Raw genomic sequence first — 21,905 nt, forward strand, 5'->3', positions numbered from 1 at the left:
CGGTCACAGCTCCTCCACAGCCTCCAAAAGGAAGTAACTCTTGGAGATGCCTCAGGAACAGATGGAGCTGTTTCTGCTGTACAGTGAAAGTCACTGACATCTACATGTGATTCCCATTTGGGTGTAGGGGAAAACCTGGTTATTTAAGGAGGCTTGGGTCTAGTAAGCCAAGTGTGTGAAGCACAGGATAAGGATAAGGGTGATAAGGAGGGAGGGAGTGATCCAGGGGAGGAGCCAATGTGGAAGAGGAGAGAAAGCCCATCCCCAGGAAAAGGCAGGTGGCTGCATCTCTGTCTGGTCCCTCGGTCTTAGAGCCCTATCTTGAGCCAGTTAGTTTGTTAATGTGGAAGTAGCATTGGTCCTGGAGGAGGGCACACACCCCATCCTTAGCGAGAGCCTTCTTTAAGCTTGGAGCTCTGCCGCAGTCAAAGAGTCAAGCTGCCCCTGAGGGGTGTTAACCTGAAATTTCTTTAAAATTTTCTGAGAGCTGGGGAGACAGAGAGGTTAACTCAAATAAAGAATCCTTCAGTCCAGCTTTTTCAAGTCTGAGTGCTGAAAAACTGCCCAACATGACGATGAGAGGAATGAGCTGGATGACCCCTTAGTCGCCTTTTCAGAGGTCACCCGACCTGTTTTTATGAGTTTGGCATCCCAGGTCTCTCTAAACTGCTTCAAGCTAACAAAAGGAGCAAGCTGCCTCAGAGGAAGGTCTATCTACAGAGCCACAATGAAACTTAGCATGGCAAAGACATAAGTCACCAGTACATAAATCACCCATTCAATGACAGCATGCATTCTTGGACTGTGCTAAGCGAGGTGGCATTTACAACACACAAAGAAAACCGTGAAGACTAACATAATTCTTACTGAGAGCACAGTTAATAGAGCAGTTTGGCCTCTATTGGAAGAAGAGGCCATGCAAGAGAACCAGCTCAAGACCCTGGCAGGCTCTGCCACAGGCGTTAGGTAGACTGGTGATTTTGTCATTGCTGTATTACAACTTTGTGGGGAACATTAAGAGACAAAGTGAGTGGGGGGGGATTATATTAAGATTAACATAAGTTTTGTTTGGTAAGGTTAAATTTAATGGCACAACTGGCTGGGCCAGGTACCAGAGCCCTGTAGAAGGATACAGTAACTGTAATCAGCAGTTTGTGACAGCAGACTCCTGCATGAGCCCCTGCAAGCTTTATAAGTCGTTGAAAGTCAGCATCTAATTGATAATTTAAGAGAAAAATAGAATCCCACTGAGTCATTTTTATAGGGATGTCTAGCAGTGCTCCAAGGACATCCCTTGGATAACCCGAGTAATTTCCCAAACCTGTGAGCTGGATGATGGAGCATCCGATAGTTTTCTTTAGCCGGGGTGTTTAGGGTGCAGAAAGGCACACTACAACTGTGATCAAGGGTCCCTTAGTTGGTAAATATAGCTTTCAACTCGGCCTCAGCATTTAAGAAGACAGGCATGTTTCCCAGCTCTAGGTAGACACTGTGATGCTAAAGCAAGCCAAGGAAGGTCTTGTCCTACATATGGGTAATCTATGTATCAGGAAGAGGATCATTAGTGACAGATAACATTAGTGACAAATAACATTTCATGTGGCTAAGTATAATGTCTGAGAACCACAGCCCCTTGAATTGCTGAAGAGACATACTGATCATTTTAATCTTTAGTCTACTTTCTTGGTGGGTGTTTAAGACCACGAAGACAGCCAGAACTAGTTTTAACTCTTCCACTGTTATGGCCAATCAAGGATCCAGTCCTCGGGGTCACTTGGGCTTGCGAGGCATCTCTGACTCCTTGAGCCTCTCTGTTAGCAGTTGTGTGCAGGTAAGTTAAAGGCTTTGTTGGCCCCGCTGTGGCTTCCCACTATGGAAGTCTTTCCTCTGTGTTCACGCTTCTCTTTAGAGACTATGCTCTGATTAGGACTCATTGAATGGGGTCTCCATGGCCTCCCTCAATGAAAACAGGAGACTTTCCACAGCTATAGAACATTGGGAGATGACCCACAGTCCCCTAGGACCTCATTGACCTTGGAGGATGAGGGGGAAAATAGTCTCCCTTTTAGTCTGATTACATTATAGTAGACTTCAAATGTGGTTACCAAGCACCCAGATCAGTTATACCAGTCTGATGCTTTTAACTACTGTGTAATATTTAAATAGTCAGATACTTCTAAATAAATTTTGATTAGACATACATTTAGCTAATTTTTATAAGTGGTACTCTTGAGCCTTAGAATCAATGCCATATATATTATCTGTAAATCTCACCCTTTATGTACCTTAAATAACTCAGGCTAACCGTCATAATTTGAAGAAGTTTTCTAACTTTTTTTCAATTTTGTAAATACCCATCTATCTTAATCTTATACATAAATCCTTCTTTACTAAAATAACTTATCTTTTTATCCTTACAATGTTTTTTAAAATGTCTTAACCCCCTGAGACATACACACTAGCATTAACAAGTGGATTTGCTGTCCATCATGAGAATCTTTTCACTGGGAAAGGGGAGGACTAGGCAGTGTCTACCTCCTCTTCATAAGATCCCAACGACAGATTAAAGTCCAATTTTAAAGTTCACCCTGGGGAACCAGGGAGTTTATTGGGTTTCCTTACAGCAATTGGTAAGGGTTACTGGTGGGAGTGTGAGCGACCCAGGAGCAGTCTCGCTGGAAGGTCTTTACTCAGGACACATGAGGACATCTGACAGTCATGTAGACCATATAGAACCGGCTCTGATGGCCCACCCATCCCCTCTTTGTGAAGGAGAAGTAACAGTTAGCAAGTCCTGCTGCCATCATTTCAAGGATCTTGAAAACCCCATATGTTCATTTTGTTTGTTTTTTAAAGATGTCATAGTAGTTTTAAAAAAATCTTAAAATGCGGGGGCTGGAGAGATGGCTCAGTGGTTAAGAGCATTGCCTGCTCTTCCAGAGGTCCTGAGTTCAATTCCCAGCAACCACATGGTGGCTCACAACCATCTGTAATGAGGTCTGGTGCCCTCTTCTGGCCTGCAGACATACACATGACAGAATATTGTATACATAATAAATAAATAAATATTTTTTTAAAAAATCTTAAAATGCTTTAATTTATATATACATTTACTTACATATAGATACATTTAAAAGCATATAGTTATATTTCTCTAAAGAGAGGGCAATTGTCTAATATGAAAAAAAAAACTATCCTAAAGTAGGCATATCAGCTCTGAAAGTTAATTTATGCTCTCAAGTAATAGGAACCACGTCGTAGAACCACACTTGGGATAAAGACCAAGGAGATAACATTTTGACCATAATTGTATGATTATGCATATCTTGTCCTTAAATGGTGCGGGAGAATTATCTGTAATCTGTCAATCATATTTTAAATAAATGCTGATTGACCAGGCAGGAAAATCAGACAGGAAGTAGAGGTGATGCAATGAGAACAGGAGAATTCTGGGAAGCAGGAAGCTCCCTTGGCAGTCCAGCCCAGACCACCGAAGAAGCAAGATGTAACCTGCCCAGCTGGAAAAGGTACTGAGCCACGTGGCTAACATAGATGAGAATAATGGGTTAATATAAGCTATAAGAGTTAACAATAAGCCTGAGCTAATGGGCCAATCAGTTTTATAACCTAATGTAGACTCTGTGATTTTCTTTGGGACTTGCCAGTTGTGGGGTACCAGGTGGGACAGAAAGCCCAACAAGCAGACCCCTTCATGTTACACTTAAAGACAGATTTTAGAATTTTAAATTAGAAGTTCGTATTAATTGCTCCAAAGATTCAGGGCCATTGACCATTTTCATATATATATTCATATGACCAGGCTGGTCTTGAACTCACAGAGATCCACCTATCTCTGCCTCCCAAGTGCTGGGAATAAAGGCCTGTGCCACCACTGTCTGGTTTATTATATATATTCTTAATTTTAGTTTTACTATGAACAAAATAAGTTGGGCCAAGTTAACAACTTTAATTTACATGACCTTTTATTTATAAGTCAATTTGATAATAAGTACATGACATAAAAAACAAACCATAATCACACATGGACAGACTATATAAACATAATCATACATAAAATATATTTTAATAAACTAAAATTTTGAGCACTATAGCTTGTTAGAATCCTTTTTGTGTGTGTGTGGTTTGTTGAGACAGGGTTTCTCTGGGTAGTCCTAGCTTTCCTAGAACTCACTTTGTAGACCAGGCTGGTCTTGAACTCAGAGATTCACCTGGCCTCTGCCTCTTGAGTATTGGTATTAAAGGTGTGCACCACTGCTGCCTAGCTTGGGGTCCTATTTTTAAAACTTTTATTGTAAAAGGGAAATTATCAGAGATTTTTAGCAATGTTAGATTAAGCGGAAACAAAAGCAGATGTGTGGAACAAAGGAGTATTAAGGGTATAAAAAAATTATTTCAGTTAGAGCAAAATGGGTCTGGAACTAACAGGCACTGATACCCAGCAGAGCCTATTGTTCCAGCTCCTCACTGGCAGCAGCCTGTCTAGCACTTGACAAGTTATCCTTGCATATCTGCTGGTATCTGTCAATCTCAGGGTCTTAGCTCTCTTTGTTAGTATGCCAGTATTGGAGACTTGTGGCTGGGCAAACTTCTAGGTCTCCTTAGAATGTATTGTGTAAAAAATGATATCAAAATTAAAACAAAACATTAAAATTAAAAGAAAACCTTAGAGGTTTGATGTCACCTCTTTAATCCTCTAGTCTAATATAAAAAGGGTACAGTGATCACTAGAGAATTCAATAGGACTATGACACTTTTTGGGTGTTGCCATTTCGCTTGAGACATGTGATAACATTGACTAAGATGGTGACATCACATGGCATTTGTCTTCTTTATGATATCATTAGCACAGATGCCAGCTAACTCACATGGTTGTTTCCATCTTGATGAGACCCAGCCAAGATGGCAGCAAACCACATGGTTGTTTTTCACTCATGGTGAACTCAACCCCCGCCCCCGTAAAGTGAGCCCAACCCCAATCAAGGAATTTCAAGTCCCTGTAAAATCCTCCACTTTCTAGATCAAATGTGAATTGTTAGACTCTTCTCTAAATTAAAAAAATAAAACAGTGGTTAGGTGGGTTGGTATGGGTATAGAAGGGGATGATACCTATGGCCTAGGAAGGTAGGAACAAAATAGCAAGGTAAAGAAACAGGAAGGAATTTCGTGGTCTCAGCTCAAGAAAGCAGAGTCTGATACAGTAGCTAGAATTCCTGCTGGGCCAGTCTCTCAGAGTTGCAGAAGGGTAACTGCCTCTAAAATGTTACCAGATGTTTTTAATCATGGGGGGAGTGCTTATCAGCCGGATTAGCATCTGAGAAAGTGTTTAGGGAATTAGCTTTAGAAGTTTGAGCTGCTAAAGCCGAAAGTTCATAAATGGAAAAATAAAGCAGAGAACAGGAGTGAAGATGAAAAAAAGACTTGGAGGTATGTGGAGGGAGGAAGGGGAGACTATGGAGAAGTTGTGATGTTGATGGGGCTGGAAGAGCCGAAGTGGGTGAGGAGAATTAGGAGGAGAAACCTGGGGTGGTTGAGTGATGTGGGAGAATTGTCTGTATTCTGTCAATCATGTTTTAAATAAATGCTGATTGGCCAGACAGGAAGTATAGGCAGAAAAATCAGACAGGAAGTGGAAATGATGCAAGGAGAGCAGGAGAATTCTGGGAAAGAGGACGCTGATTCCTCCCACTCCTTCCCAGATCACCGAAGCAGCAGGATGTGATCTGATGCACTGAAAAAGGTACTGAGCCACATGACTAACATAGATCAGAAAAATGGGTTAATCAAGATGTGAGAGTTAGTTATTAAGTAGCCTGACCTAATGGACCAGTCAGCTTTATAACTTATAGAGATTTCTGTGTGATTTTATTTGGGGCTTGCGGGCTGTGGGGGTACCGGGAGGGACAGAAAACCCAAACAAGCAGGCCATTCATGTTACAGTTGAGTGCTTCCAGGGGCTTATATGGGGAAACCTTGGACTACTCTCCATTTTGTTTGATGAAGTTGTTTAAATCTTTTAAGATATTGAAATCAAAAAGTTCCAAATTCAGGTCAGCAATGGCCACTGTCCAATATATATTGAGGCCAGATTTGAACTGAAAGTCAAACAACTGTGGCCAATCTGAGGTCCCCCAGACGGAGCTCTTTTAGATTAGCCTGGAGTCAGACTAAGGATATGTCCTTTGGAATGGACAATTTTGATCCCATAGTGGGTTCTGGAGCAAGGCAAGAATGCTTCTCAAAGCGTCCCTTGAGGTTAGGGATTGACTGCCAACATGCCTGGTATCTAGAAGTGAGTGTCCCTGCCTTTAGATTCCAGGAAAGTCAAAAGATGAAAAGGCTCAGTGGGAAGCTCCCAGAGCTTCTGAACCTCTGAGTCTTTGGGCCAAAGAACACTGAGGAACTTCCAGAGTTCCCAAGACCTGATGGGGCTCCTCTGAATCAGGCCCAAAGAATGATATTGTCCAATGATGGATGCAAAGCAGAGGTAAATGGAGAATGACCTCTTATATGGAGGTCAGAGGTGGTCTGAGAAGGAGGAAGAATGAGAAAGAAAGGTGGGCGCACAATGAGGGACCATCCTAGTCCATTCATGAATGTCAGAGCTAGGTTTACACAGTGAGGGACCATCCTAGTCCATTCATGAATGCCAGAGCTAGGTTTACACAGTGAGGGACCGTCCTAGTCCATTCATGAATGCCAGAGCTAGGTTTACACAGTGAGGGACCATCCTAGTCCATTCATGAATGCCAGAGCTAGGTTTACACAGTGAGGGACCATCCTAGTCCATTCATGAAAGCCAGAGCTAGGTTTACACAGTGAGGGACCATCCTAGTCCATTCATGAAAGCCAGAGCTAGGTTTACACAATGAGGGACCATCCCAGTCCATTCATGAATGCCAGAGCTAGGTTTACACAGAGCACTAGTAAAGTGCCAAGAACCAGTGTTCTATCTATGGGACTTGCTCTGCTCATTGAGGCAGAGGCCACAGGACCAAAAGTCCCAGATCACAACTGGTAGCTAGTTAGCCTATAAGTGTGCCCATAAGATGTCTATGCTTCTTAAGGAACAGGTCTCAAGAGTAGGAAAGAATGGTAAGAAAGTCAAAAGAATCCCAGAAAGAAGGCCTGGAGCCACGATGGGGCCTCAGAAGCTCCCCTTGGTTTGAGCACCAAAATGTTAGACTTAGGAGTACAGAGTAAAGAAGCTAAAGGAAGAAAGAGAACAAAGTTTGGCCTCAGAAGATTAGATTACCTCAATTAGCACAGTGAATGGTTGCAACCTTCCCATGGATGGATGTTATTTATGCAAACGGAAAGAGCTAGTCAGGACTCCTATAGAGTGGGCAGGGGCTTGGAAGCTGATGCAGTTACAGAGGGTATATGCAGGTTTGTGATGATATTTTGATACATTGATGATATGTAACAAATAAATCTTGCCTGAAGATCTGAGTGCAGAGCTAGCCCCTAGTTAGTCATAAAAGCCAGGCAGTGGTGGCACACACCTTAATCCCAGCGCTTGGGAGGCAGAGGCAGACAGATCTCTGTGAGTTCAAGGCCACCCTGGGCTACCCAAAACTGATCTAGTCTAAAAGAGAAACAGAGCGAGATGATGGTGAGTCACACCTTTAATCCCCAAATTTGGGAGTCACAGGCCTCTAATTCCAGCACTAGGGAGGTGGAGACAGGAAGGGGGATATGGCTGTGTAGAGAGAGGAATATAAGACAGGAGGAGATTGGAGCTCATGGCATTCAGTCTGAGGATTTGTAGAGATAGGATCTTGCCCCCTTGGTTTTGAGAATTTTGTAGAGGTAAGAGCTGGAGACTAGTCTCTGCTTCTCTGATCTTTTAGCTTTCATCCCCTAATATCTAACTCAGGGTTTTTATTATTAAGACCAATTAGAATTTGTGCTACACAGGTTAGGACATTCTTGAGGAACTTATGACCGCCTTCCTTTGGAACAGCTTGTTCAAGTACAGTAGGCTGTCTTGAGAAGTTACTATCTCAACAAACAGTTCTCTCTGAGACGCATATGTGGCTAGCCAACAACAGCTGAGCTAGCCACATACACAAGACTGTCCCAGGGGGACTTCTAGTTTTCTGCAGCCAGGGCATTCTATCACTGACCAAATAGAGAAGCTAATTTACCTAAAACCAAATTGTAAGTTACACCTCCCACCAATGACAGATGCCAAAGAACAAAAACAAATTAAAAATACTAAAGGGACTTTCACTTCTGGAACAAAATAAATAAAAGCTCTAAGAACACCTCACTGTGTAGAGTCCCACTGAAACTGGGGTCAAGTAACTCTGGGGGGTGGCACGCATGCACCTGTGTGGGAATGATTGCAGTAGCCCACGAGGGTACCTGTAGAGGTCAAAGGCCAACATCAGGTTGTCTTCTTCAGTGACTTCTCCAAGTTAACCTGTGATACATACAGGGTCTCACTGAACCTGGAACTTACCAGTTCCACTACACTGACTGGCCAGCAAGCCCCTAGGGCTCCACTTCCTGTCTCCACTCTCCAGTGCTAGGCTTACCCATGTGCAACACCACACCTGGCTTTTTGTATGAGTGCTAGAGATCTGAACTCAGGCCCTAACTTTTCACACTAAACTGTCTCCCTAACCCAGGAACAAGTTAACTCTGTTGTATTATAGGATATTCAGCAGTATCCATGCCTCTAGAGACCACATGCCGCAACTCCTTTAACAGAGACAATGGAGAAGTGCTTAGACGTTGTCAAAGGTCACCTGAAGGAACAAAGTCACCCCAGTTGAGGAGCGTTCTCACAGCTCCAGGAACTAGAAGAGAGAATCTAAGACATATCCACCCTCCTCTAGGCAATACTATCAAAGCCAGCATTCCTCTCTAACCCCTCTAGGACTGTGCAGATCACATAGAAAAGGCGCTGTGACCATCCCTGACATAACCTCACACCGGGCAGCATGCCATCCCTCCCTCTGTGTGTGTAGACAAGGTAGGGACCTGTGACAACCCTTGCCCTGATCATCAGCAATCAGGCAGTGGCTCCCCCTTCTTCCCTGACCCATGCTGTAGAGAGGAAAGACTCTACAACCCCACAGAACACACAGCCAAGGACAGACAGCAAGAAGAAGCACTATCTCCCACAAATGGAAGGTAATAGAGGAACTGGTGGGAAGAAGCTTAGAAGGCTGTGTATGAAGTCTGAAGCAAACACCTAAAGGACCCACACATGGAAGCAACCTGAATCAACAAAGGAAAACTTACGAAACTGAACTATGATTAAAAAAAAAAAAAACAAAAAACACTACCCATAAGTCAAACTAGCGTCGGGTAACACACCATCAAGGAGGACCAGAATAACACTGCAGGGACTATGAAAACAAAATTTCCAACCAAGCCACAGACCACAAAAGTAGATTAGGACAGGAAGTTCTAACATAAACAGGGGGTTGGCTCCAAAATGATAATACTGAAGCCAAAACCACAGCCTTACTGTGAAACGTCAAATGTCTAAGAGGCAATAAAAATTCAATAAATACAAAGGAATAAGAGCAAAACAGTCAACAGACACAACACCAAACATAAATACTGTATATCTATAACAAAGATTTTAAAAGCAATCATTATAAGGATGATCCAAGAAATTATAAATCATTTTAAAACAAATGGAAAAACCAGAAATCTCAAAGTGGGGCGGTGGTGGCTCATACATTTAATCCCAGCACTCAGGAGGCAGAAGCAGGTGAATCTCTGTGAGTTCGAGGCTAGTAAATTCTAGGACAGCAAGGGATATGCAAAGAAGCCCTGTCTCAGAAAAGGAGAAATAGTAGGAGTCTCGGAAAATTGGAGAAAATGAAGAAAAAAACAAATATCAGAACAGAAAAAAAAAAATAAACTTTTTTACCACTCACTAGACAGGCTCAACACGAAATGGAGACAACAATGACATGGTTTGAATCCGATCTGCCCCCACCAGGCTCATGCCTTTGAGCACTTGGTTTCCAGCTAGTTGCTGTGCTTAGGGAAGTTGTGGAAACTTTAGGTAGTCACTGGGGCCAGGCTTTGAGGCTTGATAGCCTGGCCCCACTTCCTGTTCGCTCTTTATTTCATGTGTGTAAAGGACATGTGATTAGCCTCATATCCCAGCATCCATGGCTTCCTGGCCACACTAGACTATCCCCCTCTGGAACTGTAAAGCCAAAATAAACCCCTTCTCAAAGCCACTTTTGGTCAAGGCATTCTATCACATTAACAGACAAGAAATAGAGTCGATGGTCTTAAAAGTCTGTCTGTGGGATTGTCACACTTGAACAAGGGAGAAGCCTGGGGCGGGTGGGGGTGCAGGACTATGCAGAGAGTCATGAGACAACAAAAATTAACATTGGGGTCATTGGAACTCTGAGAAGCACCCATGCCTCAGAAGGAAAAGACAGATGAAGACTAGGAATGTGGGAGAATTAGCTCAAAGGCCGTGGAAAGAGTGTAGCCTGGAGACCGCTAAGCGTCATGGACTGTATCTGCCCTCCAGAACTGTTCTGTCCAAGCCCTACTCTCCAGGGCCTCCCAGTGCAATAGTATATAAAGATGATTCAGGATAATTATCATAAGGGAGATACATAATCCTATAGGGCCAGTGGCTTTGTAAGAGAGCACTTCACAGCATTCTCCTTCCATGCTGCATGGACAGGGAGGAAAGCAAGCCATCCGCAAGCCTGGAAGAAAGGCCACACCAAACCCTGACACTTCCACCACCACCGTCTTGGACTTTCAGACTTCAGAAAGAGAGACTCGGTCTCTGATGCAGAGCCTTCCAATGTGGGTTTGCTATGGCAGCTGGGGCTGCCCACTGCACTCAATCTCCAGAGACCTCTGTTTAATTTCTGAAGAACGCAAATTAGAGAGGCTCTGGGCTTGGGAGTCACCTGCATCTCCTTGTGCTGAGGCGATTCTGTTCTGAATAAGACGCGTTGACAGACTTACCTAGACTCAACACAGAGTACTCACAGCTCTGCTTATACACACAAACCTCTCTTCACAGAGAACCAGAGGCAGGAAGTTGGAATATCTGTAAAGAAAATGATTGCCCCCTCTAAAAACCAAGAGCTCAGTCCCCAATAAATGTATTTCTGAATCATAGTCTTCCCTCATTCTTAAATGTGTGTGGACAACCAGATCTAGGTTTTCAAGCAGCAGAAGGAAGATGTTCTTCAACCGAGTTTCCACAGAGCAGAGAGTGGCTCACAAATGTATGTTCTAAAGATATTTGGTACTGCCTGGAGGTGGTGGTGCACACCTTTAATCCCAGCACTCAAGAGGCAGAGACAGGCGGATCTCTGTGAGTTTGAGGCCAGCCTGGTCTACAGCATGAGTTCCAGGACAGCCAGGGCTGTACAGAGACACCGTGTCCTGAAAAATAAACAACAAAAAGTTCTTTGGTACTTTGAAATTTTTAAGTCCCCAAACAATTTCATCATTGTTAATTTTCTTTCTTCAAATTTACTTTAACTGATGGATATAAATTAATGAACAGAAATTAAGCAATGTATATGTAACAATTTTACAGGACCTGATCATCTATTTTTAAAAAAATCATCTTTAAGACTTTCCATCAAGCCAAGCATTGTAGCCTTTAATCCCAGCACTTGGGAGGCAGAAGTAGGCAGATCTCTGAGTTTGAGGTCACCCTGGTCTACAGTGTGAGTTCTAGGCCAGCTAGGGCTACACAGAAAAATTCTATTTGGGGGGAAAAAAGCTTTTCATATGAAGTTCATCAGGAAGTTAAGCAGTGTAAGAATATGTCAGCTGAATGTCAAAGTAGGTGTTTGTCTTAGGTAGGGTGTCCAATGCTGTGATAAAACATCACGACCAAAAGCAACTTGAGGAGGAAAGGGCATAGTTCGTCTTACAACTCTCAGGTCACACTCCATCACTGAGAGAAGTTGAGGCAGGAATTCCAGGCAGGAGCCTGGAGGCAGGAACTGAAGCAGAGGCCATGGGGGAGTGCTGCTACCTGGCTTGCTCCCTGAGGCTTACTCTGCCTGCCTCACCTATCCCTAGAGAACTGGTCCCTCTCACATCAATCATTAATCAAAAAAAAAATGCACTACAGGTGTTCCTACAGGCAATCTGATGGAGGCATTTTCTCAACTGTGTTTCTACTTGCCAGGTAAATCTAGCTTGTGTCAATTTTTAAAAAACAACCAAAAAAAAAAAAAACCAGGATAGTGTTCATGACATAACTGTTGTGAGTTCTGTTTGTTAATATTTACCATATTTTAAATTAAAATAGAGAAAGCTTTTCAAATGGAGAAAAATATCAGCATACACTGTGCAGTCGCCTGTGGTGTACTCTTCAGCTAATGAGTGAAAAGACAAATCTAACCTCATTCCTATGAAAATAATTTTGTCATCACAAACCATCTAAACATTTTAGGAACCACAACCTCAGTTCTCTGGGGGTCCAAAATCAACCTGAGATGGTAGTGCTTCCCAGTAGATACATAAATGGGAGTTGTTGGATATTTAAGCAGCCACCATATGTCAGTCATCATGTTTATTTTTTAAAAAAAAATGATAAAATTGGAGAAATGTCTCTAAAGGTAGCTATATCCCTTAAGGAACACATAAGCAAGAGTAAAGTCCAAAAAAATAATGCAAATTTGGAGGTCTAGAAGGGTTTGCAATGGCTTCTGGATGAGAGAGTTGGCAAAAATGTCAAAGGGAAAATAGCAGGTGATTTGGGCTGCATCGGAGGAGAGGGGCCTTTTTAAATATGATAATATCAAACCCCTCCCTTTCTTCTCATTTAGTGTAAGCCAATTAACTGTTTGGGATGTTTTTCTCCAAGGTCTAACTCAATTTTTAATGAGTAGGATACTCTGACCTTGACCACAAGTAGGTACTAAGGATGGCTCCATCTCTTTTACTACATAGCAGCCTTCAAGGGATCATCACCAAAATTAAGGTTTTTCTGAGTTTTGTGAAGCACAATACAAATCAGCTTTCACTACCCAACCTCCTTAAAGTACTTTCATATTCTAAATTCAAAGACAATCATTGAAGAGAATTCAATCAACTGGGCTGGTAATGGGTAGTATAGCGGAAGAGTGCTTGCCTAACTCCTGGGAATTCCTAAGTTCAAACACCACCACCACCACCACCAGTATCTCCACCTCCCCCACCAACACCACTACCACCACCACCAAAGCTAATTGTTTATAAAAGATTTTGATTAGCAGTATGCTGTCATCCAGAGGTGTTATGAAATAGTCAGGGACTGGCTGGTGTCTAGATCTCTGCCACCTTCTTAGGAAATCAAGAACAATAACTGGAAATGAATAAAATAATTAGGCGTACATAACATATGCACATCGAGCCTTAAAATTTGAAGTAGAGCCAATGAGGTGGCCTAGTGGGCAAATGTGCTTGCTTGGCAAGTCTGATGACCTGAGTTCAATCCCCAGGACTCACACAATAGAAAGAGAACTGACTCCCAAAAGCTGCCCTCTGGCCTCAATATGTGTGCCATAGCATGTGCGTGCACACACAGACATACGTACATACATATGCAATAATTAAATTCAATGAAAATAGCTTAAACTTCAAGTAACATCCTGTCCTCTTCAAAGCATCTCACACATTGGCAAAGCACTTTGGCATCCATTAGCCCCAGGAAAGGGGAAATTTCTTTGACCAAAGCAATTTTTCAGACATTAGCACCTGTGTCATCTATATTTGGGATTCATGCCTACGACTTGCTTTAAGCAACCAACAAAAGAAATGAGGAGCTATCAATGCTGTATCTTTATTATATAAGATGCTATCATCCATCTAACTTTCTTCTGTGGGCCATGTGTGTGCATGTATGCATGTGCACATGTATATGCGTGTGTGTGTGTGTGTGTGTGTGTGTGTGTGTGTGTGTGTAGTCCATAGGCCAGAGGTTGAGGCCAGATGTCTTCCTCAATTATTGTCTACCTTAATTTTTGAAACAAGGTCTCTCACTGAACCTGGATCTCCCTCATTAGGCTAAACTGGCTGACCAGAAAACCTTAGGGAGCATCCTCATCTCTGCCTCCCCAGAACTGGAACTATGGGCGCTCCCCATCACTCCCAGATTTTTACATAGGTACTAGGGATCCAAACTCAGATCTTCATGCATATAAAGAAGGTACTTGACCGACTGAGCCATCTCCCCAAAACCCCTTCACTTGCTTACCAGGATGAAATAAATGACTATCGGCTAGGACAAGTCACATAGGAAGGGTCTGAGGGTGGCCTCCAGCCGATACCCAGTAAGAAATTGAGGCCTTTGGTCCCTTAGTCTATAGTCTGAATCCTGCTAATTTTTTATGATATCAGAAGCGGTACCTCTCTAGTCAAATCGTCATGTGAGAACCCAGCTCTAGCTGAGGCCTTGACTACAGCCTTGCAGATTTCTGACCTACGAAGCTGTGAGCTGACAGAGCGGCTATTTTTAAGCTGCCTGTGGAAATTCTGTACACAGCACTAGGTGACAAGCTCAATGTAAGCACAGAGAAAAATAACAATGCAGAAAAAGCATTATTCCATTTGAATTATCACCACTAAAATCGAAGAGTTGATTTTTATGCAAATGGATCAATTATGAAACACATTGTAATGCGCTTCTAAACAGTGCAAGGGGAGGGTGCTGGAGTAGAGGGTGGCTCTCTCTGCTGCTCACTGGGGAGAGTCAGGGGAGGGGTGGCTGAAGACAGCCTAGCTTCTGGCACTTTGCAAAGCTGAGAAGATAGTCCACATGTGTCTACCAAAACAGAAAGGAAGCACAAAATCAAAGAAGAAAGCAGACTGGGGATACAGATTTCAATCATGGAGGGGGGGGCTAGGAATGTGAAGACAGCGCCTGCCAGAGCCACATTCTAAGGAGAAATGGGTTCCTCTCAGGAGTAAGACCTAAAGGGACAAGGTCAGGACCAGGGGAGGTATCAAGCAGATAAGGTCATATGGGTATATACTAGAAGATACAGCCTTTGTAATGCTTGATGATGGGACAAGTAACCATTCCTCGTGTTACTAACATCATTGGAGGGGCTTTTATGAAACACCAGAAACAGGTGGTAGGAAACTGAGGAGGTGCCCTGAAGCAGAACACATCCAGCCCTATGGTACCCATCAGCTACATCCAAAAGAAGACTAGGCCACAAGTTCAAAGAGATCATCATCTTCAAATCAGCATAAAAGTTTTCAGAACTTGTGGCTCCTCTCAGCCCAGCACTCAGCTTTTTCAAGGTCACTAGCACCTGTGTTCACCATCACGTGCACCATAATTGCACACACAACAGTACACACTACAAGCATACTTACACAAAACAATTAACATGAGAGAAGACAACTCTGTGGTTAATGCTTCTATTTAAAATCCAGAGCTCAGCACCTTGCGTGGTTTGTTCTAGAGTCTTACATTTCTAAACAGAACATTTGGTCTTCATTTTATTTTCTTCACAATAATAGAATTAATCACCCACTACCCTATTTCTGGGTTGTTATTGTGAAATTAGCTATAAGCTATGGGAAGCATCTTGGAGGAAGGAAAGGAATAGATATTTATTTAAGTCCTACTATGTGACAGGAGATGTGCATCATCTCTCTTGCTTCTTGTAGTTCCCAGGAGTGGAGAAAGCAAGATCTTCTAGGAAGATAATTTACCAGAAATCATAAAGCCATTGAGTGGCAAAGCCAGAATACACAGTTCAGACACCTCTGAAACCAAGCAGAGGTCCTCCCTGTGTGCCACATTTATTATCCAGGCTTCTAAGATGCCTGAATTGCAGATCTGAAAACCCAGGCATGATTGGTCGATTATGTTTAGAGTGCTCTCTTGACATAAACCAGGGTAGTTTCCAAATAGGGTGGATAAAATCATTTTATGAATCTTAACCTTCACTCCACTCTGAGTCAAACTACAAAGTGTGACTTTCTGCATTCCTAAAATTAGAATCCAAAGAATATCACACTCTGACAACATGAAAATCTATGCTGCTAAAAAAAAAACTAGAAATCGATAGTCAATTTTAAGAAGAGATCTATCTTCTAAAGAGATGACATCCATTCACAACTGTAAACTCCCTAATATAAGATGTGAGGCATCCTTAATAGGACAGTAACCGTGTAGAACTTCAGAGTGTGGTTCAGACACCTCCCACATCCTCTAGAAAATCAATTCTCAAGCTATGGGGTCATGGCGCCTTTCACAGGGGTCGTCTAAGACCACCAAAAAACACAGTTATTTACATTATGATTCATAGCAATAGCAAAATTACAATTATGAGGTAGCAATGAAAATAAATTTATTGTTGGGGGTTACCACAACATGAGGAACTGGATTAAAAGGTCAGAGAATTAGAAAGATTGAGAACCACTTCACCAAAAAGAGCTGTCACTGTCTAGTTTTATTTTATTGTATAGATAGCCATAGATAGATTCCATTGCTAAATGAAATCTCAGACATGTGTTTAATATAGGATGTTACATAGCAATTAGTGGCTAAATGACATCGAATGACCTGAGAGTAAACATCATGCAAACTCACTATATTCAGGAAGATTCCTTCAGAGAAAGCTGGCCCATTGCTGTTATAAAACATGTGGGACTCGTTCTATATGCATTTAGAGTCAAGTCAGTCGTGAGAAAGTATCAGTGTGCACCAATTCAAAATGCCAAATAGAAATTAAAACAAGTAGGACTCACCTCAAATAGTATGAAAATGTATATATCAGATTAACTCCCAAGGCACTTTATTAATATAACATCAACTGGACTAATCGTTCAGAATATTGTCTCCATACCTTCTTCATGTTTTCTTCTGGAATTTCATTCTTGGTTTTAAAAGTAGAGGTTTGGAAAACAGGATAAGAACCAGGAACTTCTCAGACCATTCCTTTTACATTGCCGATAACTACCCTGAAACCTGAACACAACCCATATATGCCATGCCAACACACTCCCAAGACCTCTTGCTGCTAGCACGTGGCACTGACCTAAAAGACATCTTACTGATTTGCTACTTAAGTGTGATAAACCCAACACAGGAAGGAAGTGTGCCTACAGGTGCCCTACAGCCTCAACTGCTAATGTAACCATGCCTGGACTTGTTTTCAAAACGCCTGCATTAAATTAGGAGCATTGCAATGAATGGAATGAGATACTTGCTAAAGCTGGGGCATTTGGGTATATGGAGTTCCAATATATTTCAGTGCATATAACATTTTTCCATAATAAAGAGCTAATATTATCATGCCAATCCAAAGTTAAGAGTCCATAACTGTGAGTCTTTCTTTTCCTTTTTTTTTAAATGAACTTTTTGAATATAATTTATTTAATTTTTATTTTCTGTACATTGGTGTGAGGGTGTCAGATCTCAGGAAACTGGAGTTACAGACAGTTGTGAGCTGCCATGTGGGTGCTGGGTATTGAACATGAGTTCTCTAGAAGAGCAGCCGGTGTTCTTAACCACTGAGCCATCTCTCTAGCCCCCCATCTATGAGTCTTTCAAAAATTAAACTCTAAAATACTAGTCCAAAATGACTAGAATACAAATCAACATCCACAAAACTTGTAGAGAAATTATTATAGTATATATATTATATTATATATTATATTATATATATTACAAAAACAAAATAAGGAGCCACTAGGCTACCAAATGACATCCTGCTTCATCTCTCTTAACCCTTTCTTGTTCATATGACTTCATACACTTACAGACATACACAAGCATATATAATTGTGTTTCCCCAATGAATCTGAGAGTTTTAAGTATTCTGTTTGTCCGAGTTAGGGTTTCTACTGTTGTGACAACACACCATGACCAAAAGCAAGTTGGAGAGAAAAGGGTTTATTTGACAGGCTTGCACTTCTGTGTCACTGTCCATCATCACAGGAAGTCAGGCAGCAACTCCAACACGCAGGAACCGGGAGGCGGGAGTGCTGCTCACTAGCTGCTCCTCAGAGCTTGCTTTACCTGTTTTCTTCTAGCGCCCAGGACCGACTCAGGAATATCCTACACACAATGGGCCAGGCCTTCCCACATCAATCACTAATAAAGAAAATGCCCTTCAGTCCTATTTAACGGAGGCATTTTCTCAACCAGGGTTTCGTCCTCCCAGACGACGCTAGCTTGTGTCAAGTTGATACAGAACTAGCAGCCCACTGCTCCTCTCCGGCTTTCTACACGCTAGTTCAGGAACCGCGGGTGATTCTGGCTGGAGCTGATTATTGATGGTGTGTGTTAGGACATGGTGTGTTTTCTCAAGACACCAGCGAATAGTCTAAGTTTCCAGGTAGGCTGTCACTCCCTTGCCTGCAATTTTCGTAACCATCATTTGTAAATGCTTTAATAATTGCTGTGATTGGAGATAATTTTACTCAAGAATGAGTCTATTTTCACTCAGGCAACTTTCTTTTAAAGTCTACACTTTGTACTAGAACATGTCAAGCATTTGTCTGGCCGTAACCCCCACCTTTACCTACTAGGGCAGGCCTTGCTTACCTCCTCCTACCCTGACTCGCTCACTTCCCTCCACACAGCACAGAGTACAAACTGCTGATGGAAGAGGAAAGATGAGAATAAAAGAAGCTGAAGGTTGTTGGGAGAAAGTGGAAGGCAAGGAGCGGCTACAGGGAAGATCACCTACGGGTTAGCAGCAATAAGCTTCTGCACGGGACCAGGCAGAAATGACTTGAGATCATCCTTGCAATAGACTAAGAACAACCAAAAATGACCAGAGGAATCCGTTAAGACACAAAATGCTTATCAGCAACATCTCTAGAGACCCAGCAACTCAAAACTTGCCCAAGATTCCTGGGGCATAATTCAGTTAGTTATTTTCATCAAATCAAAACATATCTGTTGTCCCTAAGAATTTATTCTTCTTATTTCTTTTTATTTTGTTCTTTGACAATTTTGTATTTTTATGCAATCTATCTTGAGTGGTTATTTTTCCTTTTTAAAAAGATTTACTTTTGGCCCGGTGGTGGGGCCACACCTTTAATCCCAGCACTCAGGAGGCAGAGACAGGCAAATCTCTGAGTTCGAGGCCAGCCTGGTCTACAAGAGCTAGTTCTAAGACAGGTTCTAAAGACAGGAGAAACCCTGTCTTGAAAAACCAAAAGAAGAAGAAGAAGGAGGAGGAGGAGGAGGAGGAGGAGGAGGAGGAGGAGGAGGAGGAGGAGGAGGAGGAAGAAGAAGAAGAAGAAGAAGAAGAAGAAGAAGAAGAAGAAGAAGAAGAAGAAGAAGAAGAAGAAGGGGAAGAAGATTTACTTTTAAAATCCTGTGGGTGCATGTATATCTGAGAGAGTCTTTGCAGATGATGAAGGTACCCTCAGAGACCAGAGACCAGAAGAGGGCATGGGACAGTTTGGAGCTGGAGTCACAGCTGACAATGAGCAACATGTATACTGGAAACTGAACTTGGGTCCTCGGGCAGAGCAGTGTGCACCCTTAACTGAAGAACCATCTTTCTGGTCCCTCAAAGAAGCTTACTCTTAAAAGCACACATATGAACATGCACACATACAAATGCACTCCTAAAACATCAGGCCACAGTGATTCGAAAATGAAGATCCATGATAAAAAAAAAAAAGTCTTAATAATACAACAAATGTGATAAAGGAAACAAAACTGAAGAAACATCTCACTCTCAAAATACCAAATTATCTGGAATACCCATTACAGCTCAAGAGATCTCTGAATACCACCGCTTACAAAACAAACCTAGCTGCTTAACCATTTCATAATGACTTACTGGGAACCACCTGAGGCTCCGACTTCTCTGCATCTCTGGAAACCGCCCTTCAAACTATGAGCTGTCTGGACCCAAGGGCATTCTCTCTGGATCACATCCTATTTGTGCGTGAGACTGTTTGCCAGGCAAATATTTTTGCAACATCTCTGTGTTATGCATATACTCACACGCTATATTCACAGAGAAGGTCCTTCTGGATTCCTTCCAAGAATCACTAGCATACAACAGTCTGGACTTTCCCTGGCTCTTTCCCTCAAGGAGAAATGTAGGGAGACGAGAAAAGTGGAATAAAAGCAATCAGCTAACACTAAGGCAGACTGGGCCCAGGTGTCCTAATGAGGCCATCTACCCACTGCATGATGTCCCCACCTGCCTCTCACCTGTCACCCCTTACCTGAAGACAGAAGCTCTGTAACACTAGAACTTGCTGATTACCGATTATACAAACAAGGCCAAGTGTAATTATTCCTTACTTTACTAATAAAAACCTAAATCTATCATTTCTTCCCCTAGACTCTCTCTCCCCAGATGACTACACTTTTTGGATATATAAGCAGAACTGAGAAAAAAAAGGATTGATCTCTACTAGTTGATTTTTAAGCTAAGCACCTGATATACCTTGTATGACTTGATGTTCTACTCTCTGCTCTTTTTGAGGTCTCACCAACAGGTCAAGCTCCAGCTACATGTAATTAGTTTTCTTTGCAGCAATCCTAATTTCCGAAAACAACAGCAAAAACAACAAGAACAGTAGGCCAGCCAGAGCCTTCCAACACTTCCAGTCTTTGATCTCAACCTTCCCTCCCTGCACGCACCTCACATTCATGGCAGCCAGACAAGGTCTCTGGCTTAGGGGCCCGGGAACAGAGCCCACTGGGGCCATCCGGCAGGAGGAGGGCGTGCCAGTCTGACTCCGAACTCCAGGAACCTTGAACTCACAGCGCCCCAATACTGAGCTCCCTAAAAGCTAGCTCTGGGCCTAGAGTCAGTCCCCAAAGGGTTGCGAGGCCCAGCCCCGCTGCACCTCCTGCATCAAGTGTCCCCTCCAGCCAGGTGCCGCATCCCTCCTGAGAGGCCCGCGGACCTCCTGCCCTCCCATGTCCTGCCTGGTAACACTGGATGATGGGCATGGTGGCAAGGGCCCCGCTCCGGAGATGGGGTACCCAGACGCTGCTCCCGCGAGCCTGCCACAAAGGCAGGCGCGCGGGAGAAGAACTTGCCACCCCAGGTTCCCCGACCTTCCCCGGGGCCCTCACACTTACTGTCAGTCGCCATGGTCGCGTCAGGGGCTGTGGGGCGGTCGCCCGCGGCTGGGGTACCCACGCCGCGCCCGGCCGCGCGCGTTCTCGGCAGGCCCCGCGCGCTCGGGGACCCGCGACGCGCACAGACGCTCCCGCCGCGCGCCCCCGCCGCGCCGCCCCGCTCCCCGTGGTCGCCCCCGCCGGCGTCCCTACACCCCAGCCGAGCCCAGCCAGCCGGCAGCCGGGCCTGCCCTGCCCTGCCCACCCCGCAGCAACATCCCTCCCAAAGACAAAGCAGCCAGCAACCTGGCCCACTCCTCTCCAGATACCTTGCCCGCCCTATTCGCCCGCACACTTTTTTTCTTGCCTCGCTTCTTTCAGTTCATCCGGGCCTGGCGCTTCTTTCCAGCAGGGTCGACCCTGAGCCCCAGCTTACAGGAGCAAATCTGGGGAACAGGTGGGAGAGAGCAGTAAGAATCACCAGCTACCTCCAGGGCTTGAGGACTGAGACTCACCAGGTGCTCCTCTCCTTCCCCTGTTTGGTCCCCAAGGTGAAAATAGAGCCCTGCGTGTAGGAGGCTCTCAGATAGCTACTAGATGAGTTAATGGATGGCTTTATAGCTGGAAACCAGCGTGAATTAACGAGTGAACAAATGGCCAATTAACTAATTGCATGTGAACCGGATGGGCAACTAACTGGTGGATAATTGTGGAGCAGCTCACAGGCTTGTCGGATGACTTGTATTAAAGGACCAAGTCGATGAGAAAGTCAGACGGTATTGCCTCAAGGGCCATCGTGGTTAAAGGGGCTTTCAAAAGATCCCACCTGTGGGCATCGTGTGCCGTCCATCTCGCTGAAGGTTGGAAACTA

General features: G+C 43.5%; 1 protein-coding gene across 1 annotated transcript in view; it reads right to left on the minus strand.

Annotated features, from left to right (window-relative positions):
- The window catches only part of Syt16 (synaptotagmin 16), a 242,553-nt gene extending 221,366 nt beyond the window's left edge, over positions 1-21,187 (minus strand). The window contains exon 1 of the mRNA XM_085697534.2: positions 21,056-21,187. Coding sequence (XP_085553660.1) covers positions 21,056-21,068 — 13 coding nt within the window. The 5' untranslated portion in view covers positions 21,069-21,187. The remainder of the gene's footprint in view (positions 1-21,055) is intronic.
- Between the last annotated feature and the right edge of the window lie 718 nt (positions 21,188-21,905).

This window comes from Myodes glareolus, chromosome 11 (assembly GCF_982192425.1).
Source record: "Myodes glareolus chromosome 11, mMyoGla1.1, whole genome shotgun sequence".
NCBI lineage: Eukaryota > Metazoa > Chordata > Mammalia > Rodentia > Cricetidae > Myodes > Myodes glareolus.